The sequence below is a fragment of the Pomacea canaliculata genome, linkage group LG7 (genome assembly GCF_003073045.1).
Source record: "Pomacea canaliculata isolate SZHN2017 linkage group LG7, ASM307304v1, whole genome shotgun sequence".
NCBI classification, from domain to species: domain Eukaryota; kingdom Metazoa; phylum Mollusca; class Gastropoda; order Architaenioglossa; family Ampullariidae; genus Pomacea; species Pomacea canaliculata.
Window position 1 is genome coordinate 157,504 of NC_037596.1, and position 17,106 is coordinate 174,609.

At 39.3% G+C, this 17,106-nt stretch overlaps 1 protein-coding gene across 3 annotated transcripts; it reads left to right on the plus strand.

Moving 5' to 3' along the window:
- Window positions 1–3,486: 3,486 nt before the first annotated feature.
- On the plus strand, window positions 3,487–4,925 carry LOC112569221. Of its 3 annotated transcripts, XM_025246950.1 has the most exons (5): window positions 3,487–3,663; window positions 3,766–3,819; window positions 3,945–4,065; window positions 4,294–4,535; window positions 4,831–4,925. In XM_025246950.1, exons 3-5 carry the CDS (start codon window positions 3,989–3,991, stop codon window positions 4,887–4,889), a joined length of 378 nt encoding a protein of 125 aa, XP_025102735.1. In that variant the 5' UTR covers window positions 3,487–3,663; window positions 3,766–3,819; window positions 3,945–3,988; the 3' UTR covers window positions 4,890–4,925. The 3 variants fall into 3 exon arrangements, with proteins under 3 accessions (XP_025102735.1, XP_025102734.1, XP_025102736.1); XM_025246949.1 differs by having other exon boundaries at window positions 3,766–4,065; XM_025246951.1 differs by lacking the exon at window positions 3,487–3,663 and having other exon boundaries at window positions 3,670–3,819.
- The last annotated feature ends 12,181 nt before the right edge of the window (window positions 4,926–17,106 follow it).

Below are 17,106 nucleotides of genomic sequence, written 5' to 3' on the forward strand. Positions count from 1 at the left end.
TTCCTCAGCATCCATGACTTGACCTCTAAGCAACAATCTTCTACAGCACAAACTGCTTCACTCACCGACTCACTGTCAGTACTAAATGAAAAATAGAGTTCCGTGTCATCAGCAAACATCTTACGGTTCACATTATGCTTCTCAATGAGAGGACCAAGCTGAGATGTGTAAATAGAAAATAGAACCGGGCCCAAAACAGAGCCCTGCGGGACACCGCACAGCAATGGAACTGTCACTGAAGAAGCTTGATTGACCATCACCCTTTGTGTGCGATCACTGAGGTAGGAATGGAACCACTGCAAGGCGGAACCACCAATGCCCACCTCCATCTGGAGACGAGTCAGAAGAGTGGAGTGGTCAATGACATCGAAGGCCGCACTCAGATCAAGGAGGACCACAAGAGTCACTTTCTCTGCATCCGCACTGCACAGAAGATCGTTCATAAGACGCAGAAGGGCTGTCTCACAGCTGTGCTTGGGTCTATACGCCGACTGGAATTTATCCAATAAGCTGTAGCGGTCCAGGTGGAATGTCAACTGCTGAGCAACGACACGCTCCACAAGTTTCGAAACAAAAGGCAGATTCGACACAGGTCTATAGTTTTTACACGAGCTCGGGTCCAAGTTGTGCTTCTTTAAGATAGGCTTCATCACAGCTGTTTTAAATTGTCTGGGTACAGAGGCAGAGAAAAGGCTAGCATTGACTATGTGTACTACTACAGGAAGCAGAATGTCAAGGTGCTGGAGAAGAACACGAGTGGGGATAGGATCATCCACAGACGTGGTTGGGCTACAACGCCGAACTAATTTCAATAGTTCATTTTCTGTCACTGGTTGAAAGAAAGTGATTCGAAAGTTGCAAGTCTTCCACAACAATAGACCTAACAGTGTGATGGCCGGGTCTCGCAATAACCCAGTCCAAGGTGTGACCCTTACAGTGGGTAGGGGAGTTGACATGCTGAACAAGATCAAGGGAATCCAACAGCTGACAAAGTCTCTTAGTGTCACGGTCCGATGGCACATCAAAATGAAGATTCACATCTCCAAGAATTAACAAGTATTTGTTGGCAGCAGCTAGGTTGGAGACCAGGGGAATAAACTCTTCACAGAACGCTGAATTAGTCACTTTGTTGTTTCTAGAGTAAGGAGGGCGATATAGAAGCAAGACATGAAACGTCAGTGAACCACGAGTGAGGGCAAAACTGAGTGACTCAAAAGTCTTGAACGTTGCTGACACCAACGGCCTCAGAAGCACGGATTTCTTGTATACAGCAGCAATCCCACCACCACATCTATCTCCAGACCTGGGATTGTGAATGAACGAGTATCCCACGGGAGTGATTTGCTTGATAACAAGTTCATCTCCAGCCTCCCTAAGCCACGTCTCAGTGAGCAACAGCAAATCCAGTGACTTGTCAATAATCATATCATGAATGTCCACAGCCTTCCTGACGACCGACTGGGCGTTAAGAAGGCCACATAACAGTTGAGTCTGAACTATCTTACTCTCAGACGAACTTGTAATATCTAGCGTTTCTGATGTAAGGAGGTCAACACTAGACCCATCTTCATTCACAATAGACGTACAGTGAGGGGACAGGTTTGTGAACTGGAAAGGGAATGCCGGAGTAGGGGAGAAGGGCGGAGGAACAGCAGGAGCACTGGTGTCACAAGAAATTAATGAGATGTCAATAGGCACAGGGTTGTCATCATGCACCAACACAGTGGTGAAGGGGCCATCAAGGACAGATGAAATGGACCATGAAGAATTACAGGAACAGGGCCGTAGCCCCAAAGACAAACTTTCCACAGAGGCAGCAAGTCCTAGAGGCTCACTGGTGCCAGAGCTTGGTGCTAACACTTGCACTAAGTCTGAACGGGAATGAGCAAGTCTACATGCACGCACTTTCCTCCCACCACGTACTCCACGCACAGTTTTCTTATTAATTAGACCAAGTTTTCTGCAATACGACAGCAAGTTAATATCCAATACACCAGACACATTTTTGGCAAGGACTTTTAACACAGAAGCAGAGTAGTGTAATTGACTCATGAAAGGTGGCTGAAAAGGAACACAAGTGTGAGAGAGACAAAAACTGCTGCTACTAAGCGCATTGAACACCACTGACCCACCACTAACTGACGATGTTTCAAACATAACAAACAGTTTGGTACTCAATGTGAGCACACACACATGCGGCAATCCTGTTAATCACTAACGCCAGAACTAAAGCAGCACCACGAGAAGCGAAAACATGACAGCATCACAACAAGAGCAGGACGACATAAACCACGTATACATGACAACAGTCAATAATCATAACCAACATCCCTAGCAGCATTGAAAATAGGTCCCATATGGGTCCCATAAAGATTGTCCCATATGATCACGAAAATCCGATTCTGACTGGATCTCCTAATACAAGCAACTACTTTTAGCCAATGGCAGACGTGCACAGCCGCCGTGGCCGCCATTTTCAAATTTTTGTTTCTGTTCGCCATTTTGTTCTCCTGCAGCTGATCGGAAATTTAAGTGTTCTCCAGGATCAAATTGCAAGCAGCATTCGACTGTTCAACAATACAGTACGTTTATCTAACTTATACATTTTCTAAATTAAATATACTAGTTATTTATTAATTCCAACAATGTCCAAATTTAATGCAGATCAATACCACGTTCATAGGAGAAGGATTAGAGCACACGTTCAGAAATACATGAAAGCAATAAATGCAGAAGTTTTCAAGAAAGAAGTAAAGGCAGGCTCAGCAGTTCTGAACCCTAGCAATTTGATAATTCTTTAGTCGTAATTAATGATGCAGAGAATTCGGAGCTGTCAGAATTTCCTCCAATAACTTGTGATTACGATTTAACTGGCGATATTTCGATATTAGCATCCATTCGCGATGGGTTTCAGCTTCGCAAAATCTAGATCAGGATCAAAACGAAACACCTCTCCCCAAGCATCCCAGAACACTGTTGAAAACCCCCCCAAAAGTTAAACAGTAGATCTGTAGAAAATAGTTCTGGATATTATTTTCACCTTGGACTTAAAGAATCTCTGTCTAAATCTAGTCTGGTTGGATTATCATAAAAGTACGTTCTTAAGAAAAATTCAGGTAAGACTGTTCCACTTCAACACATTTTGATCTGTCATTATCAATTTGAATTATCAATAGAAGATCTTCTATCTTGTTCAGCTACTTTTTAATAATTTCTTGAAAAGGGGGTAAATTCATGGGTACAGGGGGGGTTTACAGCCTTTAGCCTTTAGGAGGGAAAGAAATGTACTGGGCTATGTTGTGTTTAACACCTGCATTTGAACTATCAGTGCAAATATGCTATACACATACATATTTTATTTATGTTTGCTTTACATATTTATTTAACAGTGATGTTTACAAAGAAATAAGCTTTGCATATTTAGGATAAAATGCCTACAAACTGCATGTTGTTTCAGCAGATGGCCTTATTCCATGTTGTTTTGGAAGAAGCAGAAGGTTTAAAGGGGCCAGTAGCTGTAATTCCAGACAGCTGGCTGCTAGCATTTTTAAAGATTCCAGTGGTCGCAGGATGTGCAACTGGCCACCAAAATCTGCAAGCTTCATTATTAAACACCGGATTCCTCATGGCCCATGCATCCAGTTTGCCTGCACAAGTCATTAAGTAAGTGCAATTTTTTATTTCATAATGAATTTATATCAGAAAGAAAATTTATGAAGCGTGTGAGCATTGTGAAAATGACTGCTATACCATTATGTACTGCAGGAAAAAGGAAGGAGATAAAAAGATGATGTCTGGACTGTTGGAACACTGTAGCAGGTACTGTAACTTTGGTTATTATGCTGCACTATAAAAGTGTAGTATTGTTAAAGGGAAATGTATGATATACTTTTGGTCTGGATTGGTGAAATTTAATTTGGCTACTTTTTAATATTTCCATGAAGGTAACTACCAAGCAGCTAGCCAAATCTGCGAGAGACTGAAAGAAATGTCGCAGGTGGAGAGTGATGACACAAATACTCCCAATCAAACAAAAAGGCCACGGATAACTCCGATTAGATTTCGGTCTGTTTTCATTTTATCTTCTTAATTTTAGGGATCATTTTGGACATTGTAAGGACACAAGGCTGTGTCAATTTCCTGGTAAAATAGCATACTTAAAGTGATAAACAAATTTTTTCTTAATAAAATGTTCTTTAAAAAAAATAAAGTTTTTAAACAACATATCAACAGCTTATAGTTTTAAATTTACTGAGCTAAATAAGTTTATGCAAATATATTCATATGACACAGGGATGCACAGCTAACAGACATCGAAGGAGAGAAGAATGCCGAGGAATCACTATGTGATGACCATTCAATGCAGCAGTGTCCACCACCATTGCCATACTCTCTGCCGCCAGTAGTTGTCAGCCCTAGGGTGTCCCCAAGTAGCAGCTATCGACAAAGTACTATTTCACTTTTGCCTTCACATCTCCAACACTCATTCTCAGTTTTTCATCCTGCCAGCATAGGGACCCACAACCCCTTGGAAGGTAATTTGAAGTCATTTTGTTTATAATCATTTTAAAAGTTTGTTTTTTCTTACTCTCGGCCAAGACTTATTAACAGTGTTTTTGTGAAATATAGCCAGAAGTGGAAAATTCCAGCCTTCTTTTGCCATAGTGAAAAAAAAAAATTGAAATAAATATGGATCAGATATCAAATAGATATATGACAAATAGAAAAAGCAACCAAGAGTAGTTATATTTTCCAAGCATTGTGAATTATAGCGAAGCCAGCAAAGATCACATCTTATATGTTTTCTCTTATTGTTTTCGTTGGTTCCAGCTCAACTAGAGAAACTTGGGACAGCAGCAGCTGTCTCTTCTGGAAGAGATGAGAGATGATATAAAAGATGTGAAAAGGAGGCTTCAAGGATGGAGAAACAACACCAGGAAAAGGAGATGACAGGAGGAAAACTGCCAGAGGGGTTCCATTTTCTCGTACAATCTTCAAAGGATGTTGACTGTCTGGAGTGGGATTGGAAGACTGACCCAGGAAAATGGACACACTTGGTATGTGCTGTATTCTGATTTGTTAGTAGGAGGAGTCAAATCTATTTTTGCTATTCCCTTTAAAGGTTTTTATAGCATTTTATTTTATAGAACAAATGACATGTCTGCAGTACTAAAAATTAACAAAGGCATTGTTATGTTGGCATGGATTACAGCTGATAATAAATTTTCTGTAACAACTTCAGCTTGGTACAGAGAAAATGGGAAATTTCCTTAATGGTTTTCATCCATATTTTGGCTTTATAATACTAGTTCTCATAACATGTATCATGATACTGCCCACAGCAACTTTTATTTTAAAAAGTGATGTATGCTTATTATTGTCTGTTTCCAGGAATGCCATTTGACGATGGGTGGAATATTCACTTTAAAGCACATGGTGAGGGGCATACTATCTGTGCTATTGTCAGCTGACTCAGCCCGGTGTTACAACTTCAATGGTCTGAAAGAGAAGAAGGGACTCAAGAACCACTCCTTTATTTTACAAACAGTTCAGGGTAAGGAATCAAATATTTGACTGTGTTTTCATGAGATTAAAAAAAAAACATTATAGGGAAACAACTCTAGCCTGGCGAACTTTTCCTACCTCATTTCATTGTGATCCAATTACATTGGAAAATTAAAAATATGGACACATGTTTATGCAGTGTCTAGTCCTTTAATCAGCTAGTTAACACTGTGTAGAAAGGAATGAACACAACAATTGATAGACATCTTTACATTTCGCATGTATTGGGATTTTTAAAAAAAATCAGTATATGTCCAGAGTTTGCCTGCCTAAAGAAATTCTATTGCAGTTACACTTGTAGTTCCTTTCTGATTATAACTCTTAAAATTGTTATGGAACTTTACATGTCTATATGATTTGCTTGTACCTTCCTTTTTTTCTCATTACATTCTGGATTTTAGGGTCGGTGACCTGCAATTAAGTGATTACTTTTTATGCGGATCTCATATTCTTATATTTGTTCTATTTTTAGATGCTACAAGAAAAAGTCTTCCTGAAGCTACAGATGCTGACCTGAAGGTGTATACATCAATTTGGTTAGCTGGTGCTCGAGATCGAGAGAATAGCAGAAGGGAAGGGGCTGAGCACAGCCTGTACAAGTCAGTAAATTGTTATTGGGTGGACGACGAGTAAAGCTGTACAACTTTACCTGCAGAAAAAAAAGACTGCTAGGTTTCACGAGATTTTTTTTTTTATCAGCTATTTATAAAAGTACAAGTTTTCAATTTGCATATTTTTTTAAATGGTTGTAGTTATTACCAGAAGCTGCAATCCAGCCTGGAACTGTTTATATTTAATTTCATGGATTTTATTTATTACAAGAAATGTCTGTTATAGCTTAAATCACTCCCTTTTGAAAGCAATTCAGTTCATGCTCATCATTTGATATATTGTAATAGATCTTTGAGCCTTTTCTTTGGGAAAAATCTAATTAATGTAAAACTACAATTTAATTTTAATGGTTTTGTCAATGGATACTTGTTTTTGCTTCTTCTACAACTCATAATCAAATAACGAGTGTTGCATTAACATGTCATGAGGAAATATTTTTTATGCATTTAAATGGGACAATGCTTCTCAAATTGTTGTATATTTAAAATTATTTTTTTAATTACCTTTCTTTTTATCCTTATTTTCACAGACATTTTAATTTCAATAAACCTCAGTAAAAGACAAATCATGTTTGGTTTTTTTTTGTGTAACATTTTGTATTTTTTGTGCACTTTTTTGCTGCTTAATTAATGTAATCATGGCAAAACACTCCTTATTAATCCTTTGTTTAGCATTTATAGGGTTATTTTGATGTATTTGATATTATTGGTATTTTTAGGAATTTTGGCATATCCTGATTTAAAAACAATGTAAATCAGAATATGCCAAAATACCTAAAAATACCAATAATATCCTCAAGAATTCAACTGGGATTTATCTGGGATCTACCTGGGGTTTTTACATGGGAAAACACATATGGGTCCCTTGCTTTGCCCGCTTTCACTGGGACCATATGGATTTGTCAGATGAATCCCAGGTAAATCTGATATGGGTCCCATATGGGTTCTTCTTTCAATGCTACTAGGGATAAGTGAAACGTATAGATCCAAGATCTAGGTTACAGCAATTTCAACAATAAAAACTAAGGTCCACAATTCAGAAAATGTGAAAAAAGCAATGCTCAGCAGTATTGGAAAAGTGACAATTGTGTGTGGGCACAGGTAATCCAGGAGATACACAGATCTAAAATACGGCAAGATAGCGCAGACGTTATAATGGAAATAAAATGCTTTAGATAATTGATAGAAGTCGCAAAGACACAGCAACCAATCCAGAGAGATAGAAAATGATATCACAAAGTCACTGAGCACTGGTACACAAAATCTGACGCAGATAAACGGGCAAAGACGAATATTACCGAAGAGCTGACACTAGGCAGGTAGTTAAAATAAAGGCACATCACTCTCGTAACTCTCTTAACATCACTTGTTAAGTTCAATCGCTTAGAAACGTAGGATCATCAAGCTTTTAATGAGAAATTGAAATGAAACGCTGGTAAGCTTGTAATATGTTTAATGTGTTAATGGAAAAAATGTTTATATATTTCAAAAAAAAACCGAAGAAATAAAAGAAACAATGGTCGAAGAAATACGTTTTACGGAAGTATGTATGTCCTGGATACGTGCAATAGCACAAAATATCTCGAAAATTCTTTTTTGAGCCCCAAATCATTTATTTCGAGTGCAACTTACACTGCATAGCCAAAACAAATATAACTTTTCTACTCGTGGTTAAAGTAACCGTGGTAGTGGTTTATTTTTACTAATAAACCGGGCACTTATAGCTACTGCAATAACAAGCTTTCCCATCAGAGGCAAAAGTGACCCTTAAATCCCTTTGAACTGAAAGCTCCCCGCATGATCAGGCTACTGGCCTTGTTAGTTAAATGTGTTTAAATACGTAGTGAGACAAGACATACCTGTTGAATCCTAACATTCTGCAGGCTACCAAAGCTTCTTTCTGTCCAAAAACGTCCTGAAACACTGTGTTCCAAGTTCCATTGTAAAAGATTTCCAGACGTCCCGCCTCCGCTGTGCCACCGACTACCCGAGCTGTTAACTGTTGAGCTAACAGTTAAAATACAAATATGTTACATACAAAAATTATTGACTCGTGTTATAAATAATTGGATACACTTCATTATGTTTTATTATTATTGAAGGCTCAGAAAGGCGTGACTATTTGCCAGACTCATGAGCTGCCTTGGGCATGTACAAACTTGTCACCTGCATGGGGCCATCAAATCTCAGGGACCGCCACGCCAAAATATATAAAATATATGTGTGTGTGTATGTTATGGACCAGACCGTGCCTCTTGTGTTTGTGTAGTGTTTAATCCTTTAGTAGCTCAGTGACAAAACGTGTGTGTCGAGTGTATGTTGAATGTATAAGAATATTAGACAGGAAAGGGTCAAAGGTGACAGAAGTTGTTTAGTAAGCACTGTTCACCGGTAGGTTTGGCAGGACAGAGCTAAGGAAAGTTACTCAGACCCAAGATACAGAGAAAGAAAGACGTGCTGAGTCACGAGTGTACACCTCCCGAGTGAGATTGGTGTAAAGTAGAGGGTAGTGTCCACCGACTTTGGATACGGTTCGGTACTCACCCGTTTATGGACTAACCTCGCCTAGACGAGGTATGACATCTTTCTATGTATTACTTCTGGAATTGTATTAGAACTTACATAAGTTACAAGTTGTAAACATAAGAGAGAAAGATGTATGAATTGAAGAAAATAGTTTAGATATTGTAGTATAGTGTAACTTTGATTTACTGGTTTGAGTGTATGGACGAAAGCGCTGGAGCTCCACTGGAAAGAAGAATCACCTCTCAGGACTATTCCGGGATCAACAGTTTTGGTCCAGCACCCAGCAGTATGTGATCTAGGATCTCCGTAACATCACCGTGGATTACCTTCCCTGTGACCCCGGGAACCGACTGACCGACACGGCCAGTGTGTACAGCCATGTGTACAGTCAGGTGTACAGTCAGTGTGTGTGGCTTGTGTGTGTTTGTGTTATTCGTATTTTTGGATTGTAGTTGGCGGAACATGTGAAAAGCGGCGAACTGTGAGTAAAATAATCAAGATTCTCAAGACTGCTAGTGCGATTGTAAACATTGAATGTAACATTGTAGCTATCTTTAGCTGTGTCGCCGATAGAACATAGTGGATGGGGCAAGCTGTAAGTTATGCATATATGTGATGTAGTTTGTAAAGTCCTGAGCCACTCAACAACTAAATAACATGATTTAGAAAGCCTCAGGCAATCGTTTTGTGTTTTTTATTTTTTTTTATTTTGAAAGAATGCATATTTGTGTGGTGCAAGTGTGTTGTAGTGCCACCCGAGCAGTGACAATATATTGAACAGAAAAAAGAATGAATGGTCATTTCCTTTTTTCTGCCCAGGACCGCAACGAGCCTAGAGCCGCCCCTGTTAGACGTTTGCAATGAAGTCGATTTATCATCATCAGCAACAGCAACAACAGCAGCAGCAGCACCGGGGTTAAGAGACATTCTTGACAAACGCCTACTGTGGTGCCAAAGTGAGTTCCTGTTCTTTTTCTAACACCACCTCTGCGCTATTGCTGAGGAGTATCTGTATGACCTTTAGCATGCTTGGATGGCTGATAAGACTTTTGGTTCTGTAGTCCTGTTTGCTGTTTCCTGCTTCCATTTTTTTAGGGGGTGCATTCCTTGAGTTTCAAGACTCTTTTGCACAGAACAGCGTGGACCTTTGTAGTTCCTTCCCTATCCTGGTTGAGCAGATCAGTTTGCACATTATCAACTCCCTTCAGACTATGTACAGCTTTTCTTCCCTCTTTCCGTGCGACTGATAGGTTTGCAGGTTCGCTGTCTCTACATGGTTGATTTGGAGGTTTTTTTAGCTGTCACCTCCTGCTGTTCTCTTTTCTAATGTCCCTCCATTGGCTCTTGATTCAGTTCTCCCTAGCTGCTTTTATCCCGTTCTTGATGGAAGTGCTAACTTCTTTGTATATTGTAGCTGATTCCGGTTTTTTTTTTCTTTTCTCTCTTGAAGGCCAAGTCAGAGATCTACGATGTCATTAGTGACCAATAGCTGTTACCCCTTCTTTGCCCTAGTTTCTCCTGGACAATGGTTCACAACAACCAATACTTAATGTTTAAAAACGTGCGAGGAACTCTATTATAAGCTAAAATTATCTACTCCTTTCAAAGAACGGTTTTGCTTTTGTTAACGCATTTCTGTTTCCTGAATTATTATCTGAAACTGTGTAATTAGTTTGTGTAAACATAACTCATGGCGTGGGCTTTAAAGACATGCACTCTTTCTACTAAGGAATATTGGAAAATATCCACGGAAAACTAAAGCAAACTATCAAGTCGCATACCAAGTGTTTAAGACACTTTGTTCTAGGTTGATAGGCTTGCTGGATAGAAAAGTAAACATGAAAACATTGTGTAAAGATTCGGTGAAGTGTCTTACGTTTTTCCTTTGGTGCCGAGTAGAGTGGAATTGTGTCTATGGTATCTTGGAGCTCTTTGTAATATAAGACAAAAAAGTGGTATCTTTATAGTTAATTATTAGATTTGTTAAATGATATTGAGTAAGTTTTGGATGATGTGTATTAGGAATGAGGTTTTCAACATTTATCATGTATTTTTATTGAGTACTGTACCATATTCTTTTTATAATAAAATTGAGACTAGGCCTACAAGAGGAAAATTTCTTTGTTTTGTTAACTACAAAAAAGCCAACAAAACGAAACGCCCAAATGTCAGGGCGATTACTTGTGTTGAGCTCGCATGTGAGCGTCTGTGACATCACTAAATAATTATAAACGAATAAAGTAATTTTTAGGGTAAAAGAGAATGTGAGGTAAGACGCAATGACCTTTCATGTTTTTAACAAGATGTATGTTACAATCCTATGGGGTCTAGGTACGTGTAAAGGACAGAGACTCGCAGTTAAGTCTTAACTACAGGCTCGACTACTTTTCCATCCACGCTGACATAATCTTGTGCGCGATGCACTTCAACTAAATTACTAATTAACATGTATTAACGACTCAAGCCCCTAACGCACTCCCCAGTGAACAACACAACGCAATTTAGTGGAAACAAAGTACTTATTGGGTATAGAAAAATGCTGAGAGCTTACATATAATACAATTAAAGAAAAATAAACCTACAAAAAAGACCAAATTCCTTATCTTAGCTACTTGTCTAGAGTGTCCCGTTAATCTACACCCTTACCAATAATCCAGGTATCTAGTGAGTTATAAAACCTATCTTTAACTATACATAGCCCTACACTACACTCATTCACATACACATCCGCTCGCTCTACACCTCGTAGGGCGGTACGGTGGCGTAACGGTTAGCGCCTGTCACCAACACAGTGAAGGTTGACTGTCCTGGGTTCAGCTCTCGTCTTGGGCACGCTGTTTTTTCTCTGCAAGTGGCGTCTGTTTACAGGGCTACCTTGCCGTGATATAGCTTTAGTTGCTGGCTCGGCGAAAACACTAACTCCTCCTGCTACTGCTCCTTCTCTTCCTCCTTCTTCTCTTCCTCCTCTTCCTCCTCCTCTTCCTCCTCCTTCTCCATAAATTTGTCCTTAGTTCGAACGATTGTCTTTGCTACACGGAGGGCCCTCCCAGATGCTCTCACGTGCACCTCACCGTCCCGTGCACCAGTGTACACTCAGTTCCCGTCACCAGCAGAGCTGATGTCGCACCAGATAGGAATCTGCGCCTGGCTCTGTGACAAGAGTAACGTATCCCACTGAGCTACCAGGAGTAGGTCGAGGTTTTGCAGGGTTAGAGGTCAACCTCCTTTTCACTCTGCATGGACTGCATCCTGCGGTCTCTTGTGTGGTAAAAAGACGCCATGGAGATAGCTGACAAAGCACTTGGCGAAAGCCGGAGTTTTCAACATCCCTCTCAGTGCCTGCTCAACTTATGGCACCCACACTGCAGTGCTGTTTGTACTTTTTCTCTAAAAGAAGGATGTGATGAGTCTCTATATGTTGTTATTGTCAGTTTGTCTCCATTCAACTTGACAGCGAGTTATATAATTGCAGGGGATACCTTTTTCTATTCCTAGTCCTAAACTTGCATTCCTGTTGTTGCTCTAGTTGTGTCCTCCTTCTAACCTATTACACATGACTTATCATAAAACGCTTTCTAATCTTGCCAGTGGGACCTTTCACTACACACCAGTAGAGAGTTTCATATCCGTGACAAGTAATTAAAGTAAAATAATGACTACTTACCCAGGCTTGGCACCAACAGCAGGTACATGAGGTAAGTAGTGACCACCCTGTACCTCATGATGCTCGTTGACTCTGGTGATGAAGACTTACAATGATGGTGTGTCTGTGACTGACAAGACACTGGACGTCGACCGCAGCGCCGCAACTTTACACACAGCGACCAGGATGTGAAGGTCCGTGAGCAGCGATTGGTTGACATGTCACGTGCCTGGCTGTGATTGGTCTGATTTAATGCTTGATCTGTTTTTATTTTTATCTGTCTCTCTCCCTCCCTCCGCCTGGGGACGTGCGTTTATTTCTGAAGTGCAGTGGGACTCGTGCAGTGCACTGAGCCCGAGTTAAAATTTACTAAAAGACAAGGAAATAAAGTGTGGTGTGGAATATTCTTTTTTGTGTATGACTATACCTCTAGTTAAAACAAATTAAAATTTAATTGTTCAGCTCGCATCTTGCGCAGTGTTTTGTGTATCTATTTTTTCTTCAAAGTGTTTCATAATGCCAGACCCGTCAAGGACAAAACTCCACCAGTACTCCTCCCACTGCCTATTAGCACTACTTTACGGTATTTTTCGCTAGACTTGATACCACTGTAATAAAGTCACAATGTAAACGTTTATAGGTAATGACTAGGATGAGTGTTTGCAGAACATTCACAAAAGATTCTTTATTTCGAAATATGTCTTCCAGGCCTCAGTCATATGTGGAGGAGGAAACTCACCAATTCTAAGAAACTGGGTTTTTTTTTTTAAGTGAGAAGTGCAGGGAGATACAAACTTGAACTACTTTGTGGTATGCTTTGACAGGAAGACATTATCGTCAACCAATTTAAAAGAGGACCTGCAAACTGCTCCTTACAGTAGAAAAAAATAAAATCAACTTCCTTCTGGGAAACACTTAACAACCAAACACATTGAGTCGTATAAAAGAGAAAAAAATCCTACTAAATTTGAAGAGAATATGACAACCATGGCTTTCAAGCCCACACACACACTTATCTGCATGTCCATATGGAAGACGCCACATAAAAAAATGTGAAGAACTTCAGGGATCTGTGGCTTACTAGCGATCTGTCGACCCTGTCTAGGACTTATCACTTGTCTGTTGCGTGGAGCAGCTAGTTGCTCTACTACCTCAATACTGAATTAGAAAGATATTACTATTATTGTTCTACGAAATCATGGTGGGAACTTGCCATTAATTTTATTGCATAAAAAACTTAAGATCATCTATGCATGATGCAATAAACCCGCCTGGTTTAAGGGTTGAAAAACAGTAGAACAACAGGGTTGAGGTCGGGTAGATGATAAGAGCGGACAGTAGAAAGAAGCCTTTCTGTCCGTTTAGATGACTTGACATATCGCCTTGATTGATGAGGTAGAGGACCATGGTCCTGAAAAGACCCGAGAACTAGTTACCGGTTGACAATGACGATAATTGTAACATACTGTATATTTTCAGCTAGCTCAATCACCACACCCACCACCGGCACCACAATCACTACAGCCACCACCGCAACAGTAATGACCAGTTACCTCATATTTAAGCAGAAAGACACAAAATAGTTAGCAACACGAAGATCGGGAGGAAAATAAAGGCAGCTACGGAAAACTCGATCTAGGAACTATGCCAAAACATAGCGGACAGTGGGAATGACATTAGGCAGAGAAGACAGAAACAAAGAAACGCTTAGACCAGGTCTCTGGCACAGGAACTAGGTAATTGTATAGAGGCATGTGTGTGACTCAAAACTGTAGTGAGACGAGAAGACGGGATATTATCTCAGCCTCACCATCCTGCCTTTTTAAGTAAAGAGACTAATTGATGCTTTATATCGCAAGCAATTTGTATGAGCAAGGATTTATTTTTCTTACCCCGTCTCTTTACCACTACTGTAACGAAAAACAAGCTTTAAGTAAAAGTCACTATAAGATTACCGGAGAAAAGTGAGATTTCTAATACATAAGTCTCCAACGATCAAACGATTAAGTCTAGTTACAAGTTACTAGGGTAGTCACTTTAAAGATAATGGTTTTTTACGGGAACTGTTACTGAATACAACTAAAAGAGAAGACGGAATACTTCCCACACTTTGGTAAATCCTGTTTGTGTCCTGCAATAGAAGTCTCAGCCCAAGGTACTTCTCTTGCTGTGGACAAGAGGTAAAACACTCGGTGATACAGAAACGAGGCTGTGAAAAATAGCCAAGAGCCTGTATTGTTGTCAAACATGAAAAGGTTTGCGATAGACATTGGGCAAAAATAAATCGTGTATTTCTCATTGAACTTAAAGGTACCCATCCTCCCCATGGGACTGCATTAACATCAAACTTAACTTTAACGGCAATACAGACTCGCGCTAAAATATTATACTTCACATTCAGATACGGTAACTTTTGATAAATTCATTCGCGTAAGTAAATTTATATTTCATTGATTTTCTACGTCCTGTATCTACAAATAAACCATTTCTTTGAATATGCAGACATAATATTTCAATTGACGATATCGTTATCTCGCCATTTTCTAAAGACAAAGGAAGTAGGCAGGCGTGGTGTGCACGGAGTCGCACATACTTCCCTAGTTTTCCCCAATGGCTCAATCCCCTAGTGCAAACGAGCCAAAAACTGTGAATGTTTGAGACTGAAAATGAGAAACACTTCCTACACTTCCACAAGTCATTTTCATTTCCTATAAAAACACTGCCAAAGTCCTATCTGCCCAATGTTAAGACCGTTCTCCTGAAAATTTTACAAAGGAACTTGGTAAATGCTTTGTGGTGATATGTGGCATGTGTCTGACTTTAACTTTTGTGTGGCTTGAAGACAGGATATTTCCATATTTATTATTCTTTAAGACATACCATATATTCAAAGAGTTGACACACAAAAAGTACTTCGAGATTTTCCCCGTCTCCATGTTTTAAAGTCCACTTTGCCAGCAAGGGAAAACCACAAAAGAACAGAATACCGGAATTATTCTTTCACTTCCGCTAGACATGTTGGTGTCTTTTTGATAAAAGCCTCCTAGTTCCTTTCAGCCGAACTTCTGAACCTGTCCTCTTGAAATGTAATTTAATGCAGACGAGAGGTAAGATAACTTATAGCCTATGGGTGGATGTATTAAGGAATCTACACTCCGCTAAATTTGCTTAAATGGAGACGACTTTGTAACTGTTTATTGCTGTCGAGACCGACAGTTTCCTAGACGAGTATAGACACTTTGAACGCGATATAAATTACAAAAAAAAAAAAAAAAAAAAAAATGGGCAGTATGCAAGAAAAAGCATTGGTCATAGACAACTTTATAGCCTCGGTCCTACAGGCACAGACCTAGAAGACAGACGAAACGATACTGCATGACAGAAAACAGGAAATCCACTCATTTATTTGTCTTTGTGGGCGCAGTTTGGACATTCATGTATATGATTGATCCTTGTTAAACTTAAGTGATGTTAATTTACCTGACTGCAGTTATAGTTCAAATATCAACACTGAGTTATAAAAACTTATTAAGTTATACAACGTATAAACTTTCTGCAGCATGCAAGCGTTAATAGCTGAGACTGGAAGAGCGCAGTACTCTCCCTTTGGCCAGCTATGTGTGTGTCTGATGATAAGAGCATTGAGTTCCGCTCAGCCACGCCGAATAGCGTTATGACGAGGATCTGTTCCTCTGAACCGTTCCACTCGAACATCATCTAATCTTTCCGGCTTAAAATATCTTCCTTGAGTTTTGTTTCTTTTTTAATAATTTTGTTTTGGCAGAAGGCCAGAGTTATTCGTCGAAGCGAGGCCTTTTCTCCCTTTTCCAGCCACGTTTGTGTCCGGTGATAAGAGCACTGAGTTCCGTTAAGCCACGGCTTAATCCCGTTAGGACGAGGTTCTGTTTGCAAGTGTTCCAAGTTGCTGTAAACGTCAAAAAAAAAAAAAAAAAAAAAAAACTCTGGTCGATCTGAAAAACAGTGGTCACCAAACACATAGTGCTTGGTAACAACGATATCGTCTTCTTCTTGAGTTAGTAGTGTATCACACGTTTCTTGCCCAACAGATAACTGGTAAATCAAAGAGACTTGCTGGAACTCAACCTCTTCTCATAATACCCATGCTCATATAATTAAACAATATATCCTTTTTTCTCTGTGTTACGATACAGTGGGCTGAAGAAATAAAAGAAAGTGTAATTAGAATGTCAAACATCGTCGCAAAATTGTTACAATAAAACTTGCAGGCATCGCTCTTATTTCTTAGCTTTGTTGAACCCACGACCGTGCCCTTTCTTTTGTTTCTGTTTCTTCTTTTCTTCTTTCTTGTAGACAATTTTTGATATTATTTGAGAAGTACTGTAATAAAATATCAGACGATTATTTATCTATGCCGTCCCTATAGTTTTAAATTAACCACATAGTGTCAAATTATGGGATATTCCCTTATTGCTGTAAACGCATCCTATTACCTTGCATACATTATTGAATCACAATACCTATTATAAGCTTATAACTTTACCCTGTTCTCTTAAGTTTAATTTTCACAAAGCTTTAACTAACATGTATCTTTCCCTACATGGTTATTATTTATGTATATGAACAACTGACAGATCTTAAAAGAAAGAAATGTAGACCATTTATATGCACACCTACACCAACAGCAAACACACACATACAAACAATGATAATTCATCTGTAATAGCATGTGTATGTTCTAAATACAAGTGTGCAGACGGTATGTGATGGTACTTACATGCT

Excerpts from the sequence above, each read along its gene's own strand:
- LOC112569221 (XM_025246949.1), top strand. The coding sequence starts at position 3,989 with ATGTCGCAGGTGGAGAGTGATGACACAAATACTCCCAATCAAACAAAA. Across the intron at positions 4,066-4,293 it reads ATAACTCCGATTAGATTTCG|GGATGCACAGCTAACAGACA; the intron begins GTCTGTTTTCAT and ends CATATGACACAG. Across the intron at positions 4,536-4,830 it reads GACCCACAACCCCTTGGAAG|CTCAACTAGAGAAACTTGGG; the intron begins GTAATTTGAAGT and ends CGTTGGTTCCAG.